Raw genomic sequence first — 21,364 nt, 5'->3', positions numbered from 1 at the left:
CTTTATTCTTCTTTAACCATTCTTTGGTAGAACGACTCATGTGCTTAGGATCGCTCACTCACACCTGATTGTAATCTCATTGACTGAAATCATCTGACTCTAATTTTACCTTCAAACTAAATGCTAATCCTAGAGGTTCACATACTTTTGCCACTCACAGATATGTAATATTGGGTCATTTTCCTCAATAAATAAATGACCATGTATAAATATTTTTTATCTCATTTGTTTAATTGGGATCTCTTTGTCTACTTTTAGGACTTGTGTGAAAATCTGATGATGTTTTAGCTTGTATTTATGCAGAAATATACAAAATTCTAAAGGGTTCCCAAACTTTCAAGCACCACTGCATGTATTTTGTTATTTTTAGTTTTGTTCTGTTTAGTTCAGTTACAAAAATATCTATACTAAATTTTCCTATTCTTGCATGCCAACTTTCACATTTTCCCAAACAACTCATCTGCTCCTAATGTTACTGCTAAAGTAAAAACTCAGACTATTAAGGATTCCGTCTCCTCACATAGCCACAGGTCTAAAGCCATCGCCATCCCAGACGCCTCTTTTATTAGCACTCGTCTCTACCATCTTTAGAACTCTGTCTGTCTGTGTGTGTGTGTGTTCCATGCAGTCTCATGCTCTCCTTCCCCAAAAAAAACCCTTCACAGAGTCCAGCACTTCATGATGCTTATTTAGAAACAGAGTAGGAGGACTAGACATCAAACCTCAGGTTCAGACTTGCCCTTCATTACTTCATCAATTCATAGTGTTTATTTATTTTTAACTCTTTCTGACTTTCTAGTCAGACACTCACATACATACACACCCAAACACACTCTCCATTTGGCTCTCCATCCCCCCCAAGACTCTAGTCTGTCTTGTGTCTTTCACACATATAGGAATAACCAATCAACTACAATGAACATCTTTAATCACAAACATAGAAATAAAATAAAAAAAAATATTTTTGTTGCTGTTTTGCTGTATCTGGATTTGACACAGAGGACCTGCGTAAATACACACACTGATCCAGTTCATGCTTCAGGGATGAAAGTGAACATAAAGACAGATTTCAGGCAATCCCAAGTAAAAGGCTAACACACTTTAGAACACATCAAGCCAAACCTTGATACCATATTAAAGCTACAACCCAATTTTTGCTTGCTACCATTCATTTTAACAATATATCCATCCATCCATCTTTCCATACAGCTTATCCTACACAGGGTTGCGGGGAACCTGGAGCCTATACCAGGGTACTCAGGACACAAGTCAGGGGACACGCTGGACGGGGTGCCAACCCATTACAGGGCACAATCGCACACACATTTACACATTACAGACAATTTGAAAATACCAATCAGCCTACAATGCAGGTCTTTGGACTGGGGTGGAAACTGGTACACAGAGGAAACTCCTGAAGCCTGGGGAGGACATGCAAACTCCGCCCACACAAGGAAGAGGCGGGAATTGAACCCACAAACCTGGAGGTGCGAAGCACCCTGCCCCCCATAACAACATATCATTACATGATACTGTTACAGACTAGTGAAGTTGATGTATGGTTTTGATATACAGTATTTTACTATTTAGTATTGTAGCATACAGTGTGAAATGTAGCCCAGGGGTTTTCAGATTATTCATACACGGACAAATGTAAAAACAAAATGAAACATATTTTTCAGTGATGGACAGGGCCACATAACACCAGGGTACAGACATCATCAAGAGACATACCTGACACAGGTGCATTTGTAGTCACTATGGAGACAAGCATCAATACCAAGAGAAGGAGCACGCAGTAGCCAATCAGACGCCGAGCCTTCGCTGGCACCGCCCTATAACCTGCGCTCTCTCCCTCTGACTTCTCCATCCTGCTCGCCTTTTATGACATAATGCATGAACCTGATGTGTTTCCTCCAGGGAAGCCGTCCATCTTCCTGTGTAACTGCCTTCCAGTTTCAGGCATCTCTGAAAAATAAAATGCAGACCGTTCTCATTTCACGAACCTGTGCAGTAGTTCAAAATATGAATCTGCAGTCTAGGGGTGCATACTAGGTATGTATCTGTTTAGTGCTATGAATATCTGGATCTGTAATCTGATGAAATACTTAAGTGAGTGTGGCTTAAACCAGAAGCTTTAAAAAGTATATATGAACCCTACGACTATTCACACAGAAACACTGGAAAAGCCCCAGAGTTAGAAACACCAGCATTGTCAGCATGGTGTGTGAATTCTGGCTCTGACAGTTCCTCAACCTCAGCTACATCACTCTAGTTCACAAAAGGTCTCAACGAGATGTGGGTGAGACTGTATTTTTAGTCCCGGTGCACACGTCTAATCATAGACGCTCAGTGAACATGTCTGGCAAGCTTTCTAAAAGAAAATTAAACAAACAGTGCACCTCCTATTCATATCTGTGTTCACATACATTACCTGTTCAATCTGAATAAAGTATTCATATACCTAAAGCATACTAAGGGGGGCAATATTAGCTTGAAACACAGGATAGGTATCAGATTGGATTTGAATTATTTTCCAGTCCAATCCATCCAGCCATTTTCCATACCGCTTATCCTACACAGTGTGACAGGGGAGCCTTTAGTCTATCCCAGGGAACTCGGGTCACAAGGTGGGGGACACCCTAGACGGGGTGCCAACCCATCACAGGGCACAATCGCACACCCATTCACACACTACAGACAATTTGGAAATGCCACTCAGCCTACAGTGCATGTCTTTGGACTGGGGGAGGAAACCAGAGTACCCGGAGGAAACCCCTGAAGCACAGGGAGGACATGCAAGCTACGCACACACATGGATTCAAACCTACAACCCTAGGGGTGCGAGGCAATAGCGTTAACAAATAATCATAAAGCTTCTCTTTATCAGGCCTGTGATGTTTTGCATTAATTGCCAGCAGATGCTAACAGAGAACTAGCCTGAACTGATTACTACTGTGAGGACCTCAGTATCGGATCAGGATCGGATATTAGTGCACAAATCTGTGATTTATACTGTACTGTAAATGCAAAAAATGGGACTGGTGTATCTGTACGTAGTGTCCAGGTTTTATGGTGGTAAAGGAGAGCCATGAATACACTTAATCTCATTACAAACAGGTGACAAATCCATCCATCCATCTATTGCCTGGAGCACTTATCCTACTCAGGGTCACCGGGGAGCCTGGAGCTTATCCCAGGGTCTCGGGGCACAAGGCAGGGGACACCCTGGACTGGGTGCCAATCCATCACAGGGCACAATCGCACACACACTCACACACTAAAGAGGCCAATCAGCCTATATCTCACGTCTTTGGATTGAGGGAGGAAACCCCGGAAGCATGAGGAGAACATGCAAACATGCAAAGTCCACACACACCTCCTGTGTGTGCGGAGGCGAGAATCGAACCCCCAACGATGGAGGAGCAAAGCAAACGTGCTAAGCACTAAGCCACTATGCAATAATAAAAATGTATTTATTTTGCTGGCATTGTTTGAGTTTGCCTCCACTTGTACCTTTAGAGAGAAGCTAGGCAGATCAAGACAAAGATCACCTTTTATCTTGTAATGAAACATTTCTATAATGATGGGCGTGGTCTCTCCGCCCAGGATGACTCCACCCACACTCATAATGGTCTGATGAGGATAAAACCTATGCTACGGCCTTCACAGTCACCGGCTCTCAACCCAGTAGAAGACCTATGGGATATTTGTAAGTGATGTCTTAGGCATCTGAGAGCTGTTTACCACCATCCCCAAAACACCAACTGAGGAAATATCCTTTGGTGTTCATCACTGCTACAGAGACTTCGAATTGAAGCTGTTCTGGCTGCTAATGGTGACCCAGCACCTAAGAACAGATCCATCCATCCATCCATTTTCCATACCACTTATTCTACACAGGGTTGCGGGGAAGCCTGTACCCTATCTCATGAAACTCGGGGCACAAGGCTGGGGACACCATGGATGGGGTACCTGAAACATTTATGGTGTTTATGATTTTTTTCCCTTTAATTTGTCACTTGTGTGTATGTATCAAACAAGGCTGCGTTTGTAGAACAAGTGATTGGTGCACATATTGATGTTACTCTATTATCTTCATAGTTACTCTATCATTCCTGACACTTTGGTTAAAATTCCTACAATGCTAGAATGATGATTTAAATCTATAGGATTTACAGGAATGATTCATTAGGAGTAACAGACCTTCCAGAGATGTGCTTTGAGATGTAGTGGTTGAAAGCTTACTTCAAGAGTGGAAGCTATGTTACAGTCTTTTCATTCAGGATGAATGTAATAGCCTTATATTACAGAAATATTGACTAGACTTGTATGAAAGATGGCGCGTGTAAAGACTAGAGGTTAGACACCTATGTGAATTTCGATCAGATGCACAGCATCGAGAGAGAGAGAGAGAGAGAGAGAGAGAGAGAGAAGGGCGGAGAGGAGGTGTACCGACCCGCATACAGATGACACGCTGTGGACCAAAGACGCTTTTTCTCCAGCATCCATGCTCACACTGTTAATAATATTCATGAAGATAATGAGATGTAGGAAAGAACAGGCCAGCAATGGCATTTCCGTTACCTGTCATTTGGAGATGCAGCAGAAGGCCAGGCTCAGCACCACCACCACCACCACCATCATCATCATCATCATCACCACACACCCCTCATCACACACTCACTCTCTCTCACACACACACCTCCTGGTCTCCACACGGTTCCCTCCCAGGATCTCCAAAAACGGGAACCTACAAAATATCCGATGCGTTCTACTGCGCTCTCCCGGTAAATTCACCCTCTCCGTATGTCCAGGATAAGCAGGCTGTAAGGCAGGTGCGCGCGCTTCCCTCGCCGCTCTACACGAACACAAGAACCCTGAGAAAGGACGCACGCGACCCGGTCCGGTCCATTTCAGCATGCGATCGAGGGAAATCGGAGAAACATCGCCTCCGTACACATATTCCACCGACTGGCTGCCTGGCCCCGCCCCTTTACCCTGTTCATTAACGGGGAGAGAATAGAGCGCTGCTCTGATTGGCTCTCAGAAGCGTCCGTCAAAAAGAATACATGCGTGTGGAGCTGCTAGAGAGCACACTTGTTTGTTTCTTGGAGTAGTCGAGATAACCAAGAACCAGGGTTCTAGAAGCGGGTTCTGGGGAACTCACTGATCATAGAACTCAGTTACTGCTAACCACTATTGTTACTGTTTTTCATTCATTCATTCATTCATTCATTCTTCAATAACTGCTTTAACTACTACTACTACTACTGCTGTTCCTACTATTACTAATACTGTAATAGTAGTATTACTATTATTAGTGGTAGTAATACAGTAGTATTACAATAACTGTACTATTACAGTTAGTAATAGTAGTAGCAGCAGTAACAATAGCAGTAGTAGTAGTATTTGCAGCAGTAGTAGTAATAGTAGTAGTAGTAGCAGCAGTAATAGTCGTATTAGTAGCAGTAGTAGTAGTAATAGTAGAAGTATTAGCAGCAGTAGCAGTATTAGTAGCAGTAATAGTTGTATTAGTAACAGGAGTAATATTAGTATTAGTAACAGTAGCAGTATTAGTAGCAGTAGTAGTATTTGCAGCAGTGGTAGTAATAGTAGTAGTAGTAGCAGCAGTAATAGTCGTATTAGTAGCAGTAGTATTAGTAGAAGTATTAGCAGCAGTAGCAGTATTAGTAGCAGTAGTAGTATTTGCAGCAGTAGTAGCAATAGTAGTAGTAGTAGTAGTAGTAGCAGCAGTAGCAGTATAGTTGTATTAGTAGCAGTAGTAGTATTAGCAGTAATAGTTGTATTAGTAGCAGTAGTAGTATTAGCAGTAGTAACAGTAGTAGCAGCAGTAGCAGTATAGTAGTATTAGCAGCAGTAGCAGTAATAGTCGTATTAGTTGCAGTAGGAGTATTTGCAGCAGTAGCAGTAATAGTAGTATTATCAGCAGTGGCAGTAATCCTCTGGTCCTGAAGAATAACACAATGTGACAAACATTTAGTTTGGGGTATCATCTCTTTCAAAGAAATGGTCATTGTTGGTGTAAGCATGTTCTTTGCAAAGAGCTAAGATTAGTTATTTAGCATTCAGAGAAGCAACCACAGGATTCCTCCAGGTTCCCCGGTTCCTCCCAGCTCCCAAAACACAGCATTAGATGCAAAATAAATTGCTCCTAGGTGTAAATGAGTGTGTGAATAAGTGTGAGCGGTGCTCTGTGATGGACTGGCACACCATTCAGAGTGTATTCCTGCCTCACGCCCAGTGTTCCTGGGATAGGCACCGGATCTACCATGACTCTGACCAGGACAAAGTGATAACTGAATGCGAGAGTGAGAAGCAACCGCTACCATAAGAAATAGCTTAGTGTAGGGGTCTGATATGGGGGGAAAACAACCAGCACAATACTTTCATGATGCACAATATATCTCACAGTATTCAGGTTCGCTAACAAAGTGCTATTAACACGGTCATAAAAATAATGGTTTCAATGACACCTTTTAAAAGTCAGCAATATAAAGTAAAAAGAAAAATGCCCACCATTACTTCAGTGGATAATCTCACCTAGATACAGTAAATTTGTAGCTAAAAACTGATGGTGTAATCATAAAGACTGTCCAGTGCTCCTCCCAGGACTCTTCTTCAAATCTGAACATCCTGTAACACACTTAGTCCTGTTTGTCTTTACTCTTCTACACCTCTGTACTGTAATGATCTATAATTTTACTATACGGTGTCGCTCAGAGGACGACGGGTTCCCTTTGGAGTCTGGTTCCTCTCAAGGTTTCTTCCTCATGTCGTCTCAGGGAGCATTTCTTCATCACCGTCACCTCCGGCTTGCTCGTTAAAGATCTAAATCTACACCAGGATATCTGTAAACCTGCTTTGTGTCAATGTCTTTTACAGGAAAACAAGTACAAGTAAACAAGTAAAATAAATTGAACCGAATAATAAAGTTATGAGTCTGTATTTATCAGCACTGATTTAATATTTATGAAGGGGGTATCTCACAGAACATCATGTTTCACCTCGGCTGTGACTTCACACACACACACACTACAGTACATTACATTGTCCTCACTACTACAAGTATAAACCAAATACATCTGAGTATAAATCTTTAAAAAACCCCACAAATTCCACTTTCTAATATTAGCATATGTACATTTCTATCATCTTAGTCCTTTCTTCAAGCTACGCACCAGCACCCCCTAGTGGTTGTAGTATGACATTATTAGCCGCGCATGCTAACTAAAGAACTAATCAGAATACATAATTAAAGAGCAGTGACAATGCTGACACAGCCTCAGATGTTTGCATCATAATGGATAACAAATGTTCAAATCATAAAAGAGGGTCAAGAATGGCAGGAAAAATTTATTGTTGATGGTTACAGAAATGAACCACTCTCTCACAATGAAATACTGTTCAATAAAAAAATAAACCAACACATGGTTACAAAACAAAGCAGAAAATATTTCGGCAACGGAACTGTAGTTCATTCTGCATTCACCGAACATCACAACACGACCTGTGATACATTGAGGGGAAAAACAAATAACAACTCGAAAATCCCTACTACTAAACATATCTTCCTCAAACATATCAAGCCAGCCAACCGAATCTATTCAAACCGCTGCTCAGAGCTAAGAGCAATCAGCCCTCTTCCACATACATGAGCTCACTGATGGCCACTATTGGCGAACGCCACTCTGATTGACAGGGAAGAGTAATATGTACTATTTATATTCATTAGTAACAAAATGATTCAGAGCCGTAACCGGGCACTTTTGAACTGAGAAATGTTTGGTTTAAGGATAAAAGATAACATTTTTAACCCGTACACCATTAAAATATATGTTTTTTTAAATGTAACATATTGTAAATTCTAACATAATCCACTGTTTGCCAATATAGTATTTTGTTAACGCTAACGTGATGGTTACATTTCATTTCGACTTCCCTCATGGCTCAAAGTCTTTATATAAACATTTCCACTACAGTCCGTCACTGTGCATTGAGAATGTACTCAAAGTAAGTACACACACCATGGACTGTCGCTCAGTGCTGTACAGAATCATATATCAGTAGGTATACGCACATCTGTGTGTGCGTGCGCGCGTGTGTATTTCACTACGCTATTTGACTTTCCACCTCGCTGATGGAAACGAAGCATGGTCGCCGGCGTACTTTCCTCTTGGTGTTGTGTTTGGGGTTTCTCTGGTACATATCTGCAACACAGAGTCATTAACGTTAATAAGAGCGGGTCGGCCCAACAGCATTCGACACCCAATTGAATTTAAATTCATAGCAAACTGTAATCAGTCCTGACTGCGAATTAATTACAGCATTATAAAGCTCCGGTATAAAAGCTATGAGTTTCCTCATGATGGGTTTCAAAATCTTTTAACTATCAGAAATATGTAAGAGATAAAACACTTGGAGGCGTGCGGTTATAGTACGGTGTAATGCGGCCTGATATAAAACGGAATTACTGTTATCGCCGTGAAGTGGATACCTTCCTATAACAGCACGTCCTGAAGTGTTTTATTCCTCTTCTAAAAGGTGCAAACATTCACTGATGCTCAAGAAGCCAATACGATATATTAAGAGCCAGGGGGGTGTAAACTTTTGAACAGGATGATCTGTGTAAATTGTTATTTTTTTGTCTTCAAAATTAATATGAATATGAAATATGGAAAGAAAAAAAAAGATCTTTAAACGAAATAATTTACACCGATCATCCTGTTCAAAAGTTTACACCCCCCTGGCTCTTAATGTATCGTGTTGCCTTCTTGAGCATCAGTGAATGTTTACACTTTTGTAACAGTCACGTACGAGTCCCTCAGTCGTCCTCAGTGTGAAAAGATGGGTCTCGACATCATAAAGTCAATGTTGGAAAGGGGTCAAATATGCAGAAAATGCTGGAAAAGTAAAGATTGTGCAGGACCTGGAGGATTTTTCTGAAGAACAGTGGGCAGTTTAACTGCTCAGGACAAACAAGGGACTCATGAACAACTCTCACAGAACATAAACACAATCGTGGATCATCCAGGCAACGACACACAGTGTTAATAATCAAGCGTGTGTAAACTTTTGAACCGGTTCATTTGTGTAAATTCAGTTATTATTGTGTCTTATGGACTATATGTAAACATCTGTTATGTGGAATAGCTTTTTCAAGGCAGGAGTAAATTTTAAAAATGCAATTTTTATGATCTCTCTTTTTTTTTCTGGTGGTAGGGATTCTGCAAAGCGTAGGTAAACTTACGACCTCAATCGTACCACATCAAATTGCCAAAGCTAACAATACCCAATCATACTTTTTACTCTGTTTACAGTTAATGATAAAGTGTCTGCCTTACAAGTCCATGTGCGAGTTGTTACTATAGAAACAATAATGTATAAGAACACGTACATAAATATATAAACCTTTGATTTGCCATGAAGTCAGAACTACCATCAGAGCTGCTGTTATAGAAAACTAAATCAACACCCTCTGACCAATCAGACTGTAGAACTGAACGACGTGGTATCCTCCTTGTTTAGCTCGTCCACCTTTATGGCATTGTCAAAAATCTACACAAATTAAATTTGCACAAACTACGACATATAATGACTATCGGGGCGTGTCAGAATTGAGCCTTCATTATTACAATAAACGTATTAAGATATTTATAATGCAATCATGCATGAGGCAAATTTTACACTCGATTGTATGTCGTGACGGTGCAATTTCCCGAATTGTGAGCTATAATAGGACACTGTAGAAGAGGACGGTCTTCTGGTTTGACCCTGTTATGTATTGTATTAATTGAATGTTTTTTTGTTACTTTAAAGCGCACCTATTATGGTTTAAAGGTCTCATACAATAGATGATAGATCCGAGGTCAAAAAACACTTTAACGTGCTCATAATTTAAACTGCAGCATTATAATTTTTCCCCCTCAGTGTATGATTCGTTCTAAAGGATTCATTTTAACTCCTCCTTTCAGAGAGCGTACTCTGCTCTGATTGGTCAGATGTCCCAGTCTGTTGTGATTGGTCTACCGCTGTCAGTGAGCAGCGGATGAAGACCAGAGACGGGGCTTTTTGTTACAAACCTACGTAGGTTAGTACAGGAAGTAAAGTCTGGAATCACTAACGACTCGTTTCAGCTGTTCAGAATCGATTCCTTCTTTTGGGAGTCAATAACTCTGTTTGTCGTGCGCTTTGATGTTTGAAACTTTGCAGACTTTTTACATTCACAAACAGCTACGTATATAACACACTACATGAAAGGTAATATTTGAAAAACCATCATAGGTGCACTTTAATAGTTTGCTGGACTTGCTCTGCTTCGGGACATGACCCACCCTTAATTTGGTCCAAAACTAAATAATTATTTGCTAGTATTTCTGTTCTTGCATTTCTTTAGTCTGGCGAAATTAAATGAGAAGGAAATGTCTGGATATCACTCCTACACATTACGATGTGGTCATAACGTACAAATAAATTGAGAACATCATAATTTTCATTAAATACTTCATCTCTTACACTCTCAGGACCCGGCTGCAGGTCCGGACTCACAAAGCCACATCCTTTTCCTATCAGTCTCCCTGTACTTACTGAAGGATATGCTTTAAAATGAATAAATAAAAGAACAAGTAGGCGGGATCAGGCGTATGAAATGCAGATAAGTTGTTCCTATTCGGAGTACTGTTTGTACATAAAACTATTGTAGGTGTGTTTTTAAGTTTTATGAATTTTTTTTTTTTTTTAAATGTGTGGTTACCTTGGAAACTGACAAAGTAATGTCTGTTGCCCTTTATAACCGTGACCTCAGCGTTGCTGTCCGTCAGAAACGCTTCCTCCAGATCGCTGGACTTTACAGATGTCACACGGTGCTTATCGTCCTGACAAAGTCACACACACACAAAATCATAAGCGCACAGCAGGACACTACAAGCTTTGTTAACCTTGCCGTCGTCTCTCACCGGCCTGCCGTACTCGATCCAGTTATCGTGGTCTCCCTTGTAGTACCACACCCACCGCGTGGTCAGGACATAGTGTGAGGGCTTGGTGATGGACGAGACTGTGGAGAGACGGCGCACTGGATGCCCAGACCTGGTCATCGTCTGAAAATCCACCGGCTTCGAGCCTGGACTGGACCAGCGAGCAGTAGAAAATAAGTATCAATGACGATTAAAAACAACAGAGTTTGTGTATTTGTGTGCACGTGTTTACTGACCCGAATATGTTCTTCGGGTCGCAGAAGGCTCGCTCAATCTCCTCCATCCCTCGCAGGTCCCTCCATCCGTTCCCCTCATTCACCTCCCATTTATACGGCAGATTAAAATGCACCAGTTTGCACTGCTCTAAACACAGATTGGCCAAGTATCTTCTTACAACACAAAACCAAAACAGGACTACAGAATTTTAAAAAAGGGGAGAAAAAGAAAGAAAGAAGATGCAGACTGAAAAATCAGATTGAAAGAATAAAAGTCTGAGACAGACCCTGAAATCTGCAGTTTCTTCTAATGAAGTGGAGACAAATTTCATTCTTCTCTTCTACCAGTTCTAAGGATCTGCTTACTGGCTCAGAAATCCTCTCTGGAAAACACACACACACACACACACACACACACACACACGTTAATTATCTCATTTTCATTTCGGTCAAAAAAATGCTCATGTTAAGTTTACAGCTGTCTCATATTAGCAAAATCGAACATACATTGATCGATTTGATTTCAAAATATTCATTAACCTAAAATATTACTACGGTGAGATGGCGGGAAGGGGGCGGGGCTTCTAGGAGTCAGTTAATATCAGAGCGCTTCCTAAACTTACAGCCAGTCACCATAGAGCGGTGCAGGGATGACTTCATTTTGTAACGCCAAAACCCGGAAGCGAGTTAGCATTTTCGCGCTTCGGTTTCATCCCAAAGTCAATGGGTTTTTTTTTAATGGGATTTCGGTTAAAACCCTGAAATAAGGTCTGTGGTGAACACAAACTCAAAATATTTTCACGTTTTATCCTACGACATAAAATCTTCCTGTGTATCTAACAGGTTTTCAAATTCAGTCCATTCAAACATCATGATTAATAACGTTAAATGCTGCCATTATGCTCCTGTTTGCACTAATAAACAACACTATTCGCATCCTTGTGCAACACAACCACAAGCTCGGCTTTCCGGATCTCCACACCCACCTGCATCTGCAGCATTGGCGCTCAGGTAGTAAACGTTCTGGTAGAGGTACGGCAGGTCCTGGATGATGTCGTTGCCGAGGCCGCGCTCCTCCAGCATCCTGCGGCTGTACTCGTCTACGCGGTGAAGCCGCTTGCACTTGGTACCGAAGATGCAATCGCCCTGCACAAAGTGCTGGCACATGTGCACTTTAGTGCAGTTTTCCTTAAAGGTGCAGGACCCGAACAGCCCCGAACCCTTATTGTAGTGGGAGCACACCTGCACACGGATAAAGCATGGCGGCGTCAGGAGACGAAGCGGCAAAACAGAACTGGAAAAAGGAAGTACTAGCACACGTGCATGCACATTCACACGAACACACATTGAAAACGCTAAAGATAATCAATTACCATTTACACCACAATGCTTTTCCAAACCTCTACTTTACCTCAAGACTTACAGGTCTTTCATCTCCAATATTTTCAACCGGTCTTTTTTTTTTTTTTTTTTCCTTCTTTCTTTTTTTTCCTTTCTTTTTTTTTTTTTTTTTTCTTTTTAAAAATTGCGTCGTATGTCATCTCCCACACATCACATTGAACAGGGTGAGGCTCCTTCACTTTGAAACATCCACCAAAATCCGTTCATCTGCAATTCTTCATCCAAGCGGACACACTTTCCTTCTTTTGGTTTTATTTTCCTTCATTTTTTCTTTCTTTTTTTTTTTCCTTTTAAAAACATCTGTTTTTACTTCTATTTAAATCACACTAAAACCGTCACTTGATGCAAAACTGGAACCCTTTTTTTTTTTTTTTTTTTTTTTAAATAAATTAAATCAATTCAGCAGGGTAACTCGCTGTCTTTACACTTAAACAATCTACACCCGTGCGTCAAAGTGCACCTCCTGTTCAAATACGGCTGTATTTTATCCTTTTCTGAAAACCGTGTCTCATTTCAGAGCACTGAGAGAGGCGTTTCGAACAGCAGGGGCGGTACCTAGAACGCAGAAATAGCTCATCTTGAAATGAAACTTAAATAATGGCCAAAGATGAGTCATATACACACACACAGAAATGCACAGCAAATATTAGCAGTTTACTTTCAGACTTGGGGAGAATTTGAGGTGGAAATATTTTAGCCAGTGCAAAAGCAAGACATTCGGGTGAGCCGCCTTGTGAGTGCGTCTGAATGCCCTCATACACGATCACATACAACCTAAAGTGTGTTATTTATGATCTATTTTCGCATCAGTGGTGCACTCAATAGTTTATATTCTGCACAAGACACGGGTTTGCATTTGGATAAACAGCAAATACAGCTGAGAGCAAAACTTTGCATGTGGCATGATTTTTGAATGGGGAAAAAAAAAAAAAAAAGTACTTCTTGTCATTTAGAATCTAAAACTAAAAATATTTCCAACGTGGTGAAAATGAAACAAGGTGAAATGAATAGCAAAACAATTTGAACTGGTGATGATTACTGTCAGAGCTGCTGTTATAGAAAACTAATCAATCAACACCTCCTGACCAATCAGAATCAAGACTTTGTGAAGAGGCGTGAATATTACAAATGACATGATCCAAAAGATATAAATGAAGCTGGAGGCGGTAATAAAGGCGAAGGGAGTTCATACAACAATATTGCGTCATATAACTGGTTATGATATGGATGATTATTTTCACTTTTAATCGCTCATTTCTAGCAGTTCATTACCTGTGAGGATAAAGGAGCATCTGTTAAACCGAAAACAGACACTTCTTCATTTTGCCTTGAGGGTATGCAAACTTTTGCACTCAACTGTATAAGCAATATTTGAGACACGGACGATGGCATCCTTTAGAAGCACTCATCTGTTTGGTTTTAAGTACAAATGTGCAACTTGTACAGAGAGCCAGTCATGCTTCAGTGAGTCATTTTCCTTCTGAGTGCAACACTGATGATGATGATGATGGTGAGGAAGAATGATGACAAAGCAGAATTCCTCAAATCTGGTTGCACAGGTTATGGCAGGGGAGAAGTTTAAGGTGGCCACTGTGCGTGTGCGTGTGTGTGTGTGTGTGTGTGTGTGCATGTTTGTTCTGAATGGTGTGTCTGCCTTCACCTCAGGTAGTAGTGCAGGGTCGTTCTGTAGCAGGAGGAGGAAGAGGTCTTCCTCATGAAGCTCGTGAAGGGTGCACTCACGGAGCAGGGGAAAGTTATGCTCAGACTGAATGTTATGGGAGAACTTACATTCCTTCCTAAATGTCAAATGTCCCACACACCCACACACACACACACACACACACACACACACACACACACACACTATGTCAATTATATCAGACATCCTTGTAAGCACTATGCAAAATTATAAATACAAAAATTATACATAACCTAATAACCTAAATTTAGAAGAAGAAGAATCCTTTATTTGTCGTAAACATTACAGCACAGTGAAATTCTTTTCTTCGCATATCCCAGCTCGTTAGGAAGCTGGGGTCAGAGCGCAGGGTCAAACATGATACAGCGCCCCTGGAGCCCCGACCCTCTGATCAACAACCCAGAGCCTTAACTGTTGAGCCACTACTGCCCTATTATGGACCAATTATTTACACACACACACTAATATATATATATATATATATATATATATATATATATATATATATATATATATATATATATATATATATATATATATAAATAAGATTATACATAAATTTGTGAGTTGTCCAAGGGGCGTCAAATACAGCAACAACAAATAAGGACCTCAAAGAGAACCTTGTGGGACTCCATACTGCACACTTTAGGCTCTTAGGCTACGTCTACATCTAACCGGAAAAATCTGGAAACCCATCTTTTCTCTACGTTTTGGTTCTCTGTCCACACGGAGACGGCATTTTAGTCCAGCAAATACGGAGCTTTTCAAGAACGCTCTCCCAAATGGATAAATTTGAAAACACCATTGTGGCATTGTAGTGTGGACTGAGAAAACGGACATGTTATATTTTTAGTTCAGAAACAATGACGCATTTCTAGTCATGTGACCCACTCGACTCGAAACAAACAAGACGGTGGAGGATGTTGTACTGTAGGTGTTGTGCCTGATATCCAGTTCGATAGCTTTGTTAAAGACTAATGTCACTTTGTACAACCTTCATATCGCATTGTTAAAAAAACGCCTGATGGAGATGACGCGGGCCAAAGCGTCTTACTTTTTACGCACGCGCGGTATCGGGATGTAAGAGTTTTCAGACGTCTCAGTGTGGACGAGAAATTTTTGGAAAATGTTTTAAAACGCCAGTGTATGCAGAGAGCTTTTTAAAACGCATGAGCGTCAGGTCGCTATCACAACAGACAACGGCACTAACGTTCAGTACGTTTACATGGACAACAATACTACAATATTAAACAGATTACGACGATACTCTGATTAAGAAACTAGCATGTAAACAGCGATTATTGATGACCTTAATCCGACTAAAGTCACACTCGAAGTAAACACAAATGGAATTAAGACATGTGGAGTATTCCTGTTTTAGTCGCATTATGGACATGTATTACAGACATGTATACACCTTAATCACACTACTAACGTCGTGTGGAAGTTTTCACCGCATTTCGCGACAGGACACGATCACACACGGCCGTGCTCAACCGTTTGACGGCAAACAAGAGAGCACGGCTGCGTCCCAAACCGCATACTTACCTGATATATAGTAGGAGAACTACACGTATTTCGGCTAATATACAGTACGCGGTTTGGGACGCGGCCCACGGCTTCAAGCAGTCGTCTATTTGCATGTATAGCATCACAAATAATTAACCGCACTTGAAGCTTTCGTAAAATTAAAAATGAAACACCCAAAACTATATACGGTACCATAACGAAGACGGACTGTATGTCGATACGTGAAATTCTGGAGTGAACGTCGGACGGCGTGGCGCGGTGACGTAATGACGTCTGCTGTTAATCGATCTATGTTCTATAACATGTAAAACGGGAACATGAAAGGAATATTCTAAAAGCGACTCATGTAAACACCTTAATCAGAATACTGTCTTATTCAGAATAAGGTCAATAATTAGTTTACTGCTGTCCATGTCAACGTAGTCAGTGTCAAAGCGGTGGAGCTTAATCAGTGGACTAGATTCCAGTGCTTTGGGAATAGACTTCATCTGGCCATCGAGAAGTTCAATTGATTTCACATTTCGTTATTAGGCTACATCAAATATTTTATACTAGTGTACTTTTTAAGAGGACAGCAATTAACCATGGGGGGTTTGAGGTAGTTGTACCGTCGATTTAAGAATAAAATAATTTAGGGCTAATTATTAGCATGAAACATAATTCTGTAAGAGATGTGTGTGCGCGTAAAAGACACATCTGCAACAGCGATTTGCCTACTACTGCATTCATTAGGATGGTGACATGATATGAATATTAACTGTTTGTTTGTTGTAATTTTTATATTTATGCTGTTTTATGCTATTAGTATGGAACTGGGCATGTAATCAGAGTGTGAATATTAAAATGTTTTGCAAGGTCACTGTAGTAAGTAAATGTTTTGTGTTTTTTCACACTCATCATTCACAGGAAATGCTGTGAAAGATAAAGCACAATGCATTAACAGGGCTACTGGGATATGCAGGAAGATAGCGAGACACTTCTCCCACAGCTGGGAGAAAAGACTGGCCTTGTGGGAAGCACAAAGAGAGCTCAACCTCCCAGAGCATGCCATGGTGACAGACCGCTCAATACAATGGGGTTTCACTCAGAAAATGATAGCAAGAGTCCTTGAGCAGCAAAATGCTTTGTCCAAGGTTCTCTCTACAGACCACAAAGTGTGACACCTACCGCCCTCATGGCAGGACCTGCAGGTCCTGGAATCTGTGAACAAGGCACTCGGTCCACTCCAGTGTAAAATCCACCTGCTGCTAAAGCCATGAAGAAAACTCTGATTTGATCCCATGGTAGAGATCAGATAGAGAAGTAGTGGTTGCTGAACTCAATGCTCACATTTACATGTTTCACAAAGTAAACTTCCCTAGGCTAGGCAAACTAGCACAGAAATATCTGCATATACGCAACTAATTCTGCGTCAGAGAGAGCGTTTAGCCCTAGTGGTAATGGTGTATATGCTTGCTATTTTGGCCAAGAACCTCTCAAGTGATGAGTAGAATTTTTTAGAAAGAGGATTTGGAAGTACTAGTCGGCCATTTTTTAAAAACAACAACAAAAAAAAACGACAAGAGTTTTAATGGTTTGATTGCGTGAACCACACTTTTATATCCAGTTTATACATACTATATGTTACATCCTGCTTAAATGTCCCGGTTTGTTTGGACAAAATCTTATTTCCATGAAAATTGATATGTTCTTATTTATTCTTCTATTTATTTTATTTAGCTGTACTATTGAGAAAAGAAGTTTACAGTAATGAAAAGATGTGATTGATTTAAACTGATAAAACATTATTTTAATTTGAATAATCAGTCGCTAGTTTGTATGTTTGAGTTGAGATATACACGTCAGGGCTCCAGATGGCGACTAAAATGGTCGCCAATGTGACGGACTGTTTTAATTTTGCGACCATGTTTTTTCTGCCAGTCGCCAGTGGCCACCGTTACCCACAAACAAAATTAAAAAAACAAATTAAATAGAAATTACGATACGTCTTGTGTTAGGCTAATGAACTGTCATCTCCTCTTGCGCCTGCGTCTACCTGCACCATCGCGTGCACTCCTGTATGGTTTCCAGTAAAGAAACTCTGCACTCTTGTCCTGCAGGGGTTGAAGCGTCGGCTGTATAGATGAACAGAAATAGGTTTAACGTCATGTTTATCAGGTTAAAAAGTTGGAAGTGTACACTTTATTAAAGGTGTTTAATTTAGTTTGATGTGGTTTAGTTCGTTGGAATTTGAATTTGTATGTTATGTTATATGTAGGCTAGCTAACTGCGTAGTTAACTAACGTTATCCAGCTGAGAAGAAAACGAAATGCGCAAACGAAAAATATCAGACTTTTTCTCATTCCCTGCCCGTCCAAACCCTGCCTCCTCTACATCAGATGCCGACAATGTTGAGACCAGCTCGACCAGTGAAAGTTCTTAAGTGAGATCTGAGTCATCCCAGCCCGTTTCAATCGGTGTGCAATCTTTTACAGAGGATAACAGCGAAGCACAGCGAGTCTTCCTCTCCCGTCTCTGCGGCTCTCATCCCGACGAGACAGTTTAAATCAGCTGGGCTACAAGACTTCGCCTGGTTACGTTATGATAACGGGAAAATGTACTGCACAGTGAGATTTGAGTCATCCCAGCCCGTTTCAATCGGTGTGCAATCTTTTACAGAGGATAACAGCGAAGCACAGCGAGTCGAGTCTTCCTCTCCCGTCTCTGCGGCTCTCATCCCGACGAGACAGTTTAAATCAGCTGGGCTACAAGACTTCGCCTGGTTACGTTATGATAACGGGAAAATGTACTGCACAATTTGTGCTAAAGCAGGACAAGATATTACTGGTAAAACAGAGTTCAGTACCAGTTCGAATCATTTAAAAAAAGAAACCGCGAAGAATCATGGTGACAGTAAAAAACATAAGAACGCCAGGGATTGTGTCATTACTAGGTCTGCCCCTCGTGCCACCCCAACCGTGAAAGCAGTGCAACGTGTTAGTGATAAAGTCGCAGAAAAAGAGATGAGGGAATTGAAAATAAAATTAAATGCAGGCTACATGACTCTGAGCCTGAATAAGCAGGAAACAACTAATTGTACATATGACTGGATATTTAAATATTTACGGTAATATGATATACTCAACATTGCACATATCGTGTATGTAAAGAATACATTGTGTAAACTATGGGAGGCAGAGTAAACAAAGGCAGACAGTACAGAGGGGAAAGAAAAGGCAGTGTGAGGCAGCCTTTTAACAATGATATCATCATATATCATATGACATCACTATATTTTGGCTCCTGAAAATTTGATTTGGTGCCTAAATATTTTGGGTTTAGGAGCCAATGGCTCCTAGATTTTTTTTTTTTTTTGCCTGGAGCCCTGCACGTTTCAGAATTATCGCTAATCTGTGTGCGCATTTTCATTTCATTTAATCGAAATTTGAAGTTCTTTTTGGAAACCATGGACGCCGCATCCTCTAAACTAAAGAGGACTTAAGAAAAGAGGGACCATCTGGCTTTCCATCAGCGCTCAGTTCAAAAGCCTGAATCTCTGATGGTATGGAAATGCATTAGTGCCTTTGGAATGGTCAGCTTGCACATCTGGAAAGGTACCATCAATGCTGAAAGGTATACAAACGTTTTAGAGGAACATATGCTTCCATCCAGATTCCATCCCATCTTTACTTCCAAGAGACTCTGCCTCTCTAAGATACACTTTTTATACCCAATCATGTTACTGACCTGTTGCCAATTAACCTAATTAGTTGCAAAATGTTCCTCCAGCTGTTTCTTTTTAGTAACACTTACTTTTCCAGCCTTTTGTTGCCCTGTCCCAACTTTTTTGAGACATGTTGCGGCCATCAAATTCAAAATGACCTTATTATTTCCTTAAAATGGTACATTTCCTGTTTTCTATGTTCTATTGTGAATAACATATGGGTTTATGAGATTTGCAAATCATTGCATTCTGTTTTTATTTACATTTTACACAGCGTCCCAACTTTTTTTTTTGGAATTGAGGTTGTAGGTTTAAGTCCCAGGACCTACAGGAATTGATGATCAGGTGGAGAAGTGGACTACCCTTGAGCTCTAAGAGGAAGGAACCAGTGATGTAAACAGGAACTGATTTCAGGGTGGGTACGCTAAATAAAATCACCGCATGATCTGTAGGATTAAATTGATTGGCCAACTGGTTGATCTCATCGTAGCGGCTGATATACGATTAAATGCAGTTAAACAAATTTAGGATTGTGTCCCTATGAACTATGGGGAATTGTATATTGTCAGGCATATACATGTCATATATACACGTAGTGCACCTCTAATTAGCATTTAAAGTTTTAATGGACATAATTGGTCCTTAAATTCTGGTTATACATATAGCCATTGTCCATACCGCTTATCCTACACAGTGCCACAGGGGAATCTTTAGTCTATCCCAGAGAACTCGGGTCACAAGGTGGGGGACACCCTAGACGGGGTGCCAACCCATCACATGGCACAAATCACACATACGTTCACACACTACATATTATCTGGAAATGACAATCAGCCTACAGCGCAGTCTTTGGACTGGGGGAGAGTACTCAGAGGAAACCCTCGGTGCGCACAGGCCGGAGACAGGACTCGGGGTGCGAGGAAAACGCACACCTTAAATAATTTATAAGGAAAACTACAGCGTGGAACATTTATTTGAGAGGTCTGGACGAATAAATGTTCTCATGCTTAAGAAACAGGAAACAGGGGTACATCTGGAGGGTGTTATCCAGCAGGGTGTAAATAAACGGAGAACAATAAGGGGCCTAAAAGAGGACCCTGTGGGCCACCATAGTGCTTCTTATTATGCTCTGAACTAAAACTATACACATTAATCTAACACGTCAGTCTAAATCAGCCATATAACTCTCTAACAGGAATATCTGATGTGTTGTATGAATGGTCGTAGCTCTAAATGGAATTGCTCCAAGGGGTCCAAGCACCTCAGGCTGGCCTTGTAAAGTGTAGGGATATGTGAAAAGACGAACACAAGCGGGTCTGTTTTCACCTCCTGTAACAGGACACAGTCCTTACCTTCCTTTACCATAGCGGCAGTTTCCATAAACGAAATATTTGCACAGATGCAGGTCCTGGCAGCCGAAGCAGTCCTGCTTGGCGTAACTTTTACACAGGCGCAGAGATGTTTTGGCCACTACGATATAATCCGCCTCGCCTTTTTCTGCACCCAGTTTGTTCCGCACCACTGCGAATCTCGGACATTTTTTCAGTATGTACCAGAAGTTCTCGTCACTGATATCAAACCGCTGGTAGACCTTCCTGTGGAGCTGAGACAGCTCCATGGAGCCTTTATGGCTGCACAGGATACTCGTAGCGTGATGGATAACCCGCGAGTAGCTGGACATTTTATCCTCCACAACTTCTGTCGAAATGAAAGCAGAGTGTCTGTCTGGTCTTTTTTTTTTTTTTTTTGTGTGTGTGTGTGTGTGTGTGTGTGTGAGAGAGAGCGAGAGAGAGAGAGAATATGTGAACGTGCGTGTGTGAAG

At 41.0% G+C, this 21,364-nt stretch overlaps 2 protein-coding genes across 3 annotated transcripts in view; both read right to left on the bottom strand.

The window, feature by feature from the left end:
• The window catches only part of si:dkeyp-27e10.3 (UPF0606 protein KIAA1549), a 27,903-nt gene extending 22,940 nt beyond the window's left edge, over positions 1 to 4,963 (bottom strand). Inside the window, 2 exon segments of the mRNA XM_053650668.1 lie at positions 1,735 to 1,968; positions 4,588 to 4,963. Coding sequence (XP_053506643.1) covers positions 1,735 to 1,870 — 136 coding nt within the window. The 5' untranslated portion in view covers positions 1,871 to 1,968; positions 4,588 to 4,963.
• Positions 4,964 to 6,312: 1,349 nt separating this feature from the next.
• Positions 6,313 to 21,278, bottom strand: parp12b (poly (ADP-ribose) polymerase family, member 12b). Of its 2 annotated transcripts, XM_053650846.1 has the most exons (8): positions 20,895 to 21,278; positions 14,271 to 14,406; positions 12,196 to 12,451; positions 11,497 to 11,592; positions 11,231 to 11,357; positions 10,977 to 11,145; positions 10,775 to 10,895; positions 6,313 to 8,231 (listed from the first exon to the last, which is right to left on the bottom strand). In XM_053650846.1, exons 1-8 carry the CDS (start codon positions 21,221 to 21,223, stop codon positions 8,134 to 8,136), a joined length of 1,332 nt encoding a protein of 443 aa, XP_053506821.1. In that variant the 5' UTR covers positions 21,224 to 21,278; the 3' UTR covers positions 6,313 to 8,133. The 2 variants fall into 2 exon arrangements, with proteins under 2 accessions (XP_053506821.1, XP_053506820.1); XM_053650845.1 differs by lacking the exon at positions 6,313 to 8,231 and having other exon boundaries at positions 9,976 to 10,895.
• Between the last annotated feature and the right edge of the window lie 86 nt (positions 21,279 to 21,364).

This window comes from Ictalurus furcatus, chromosome 19 (genome assembly GCF_023375685.1).
Source record: "Ictalurus furcatus strain D&B chromosome 19, Billie_1.0, whole genome shotgun sequence".
Lineage (NCBI taxonomy): Eukaryota > Metazoa > Chordata > Actinopteri > Siluriformes > Ictaluridae > Ictalurus > Ictalurus furcatus.
This window is presented reverse-complemented; position numbering and strand designations above follow the sequence as displayed.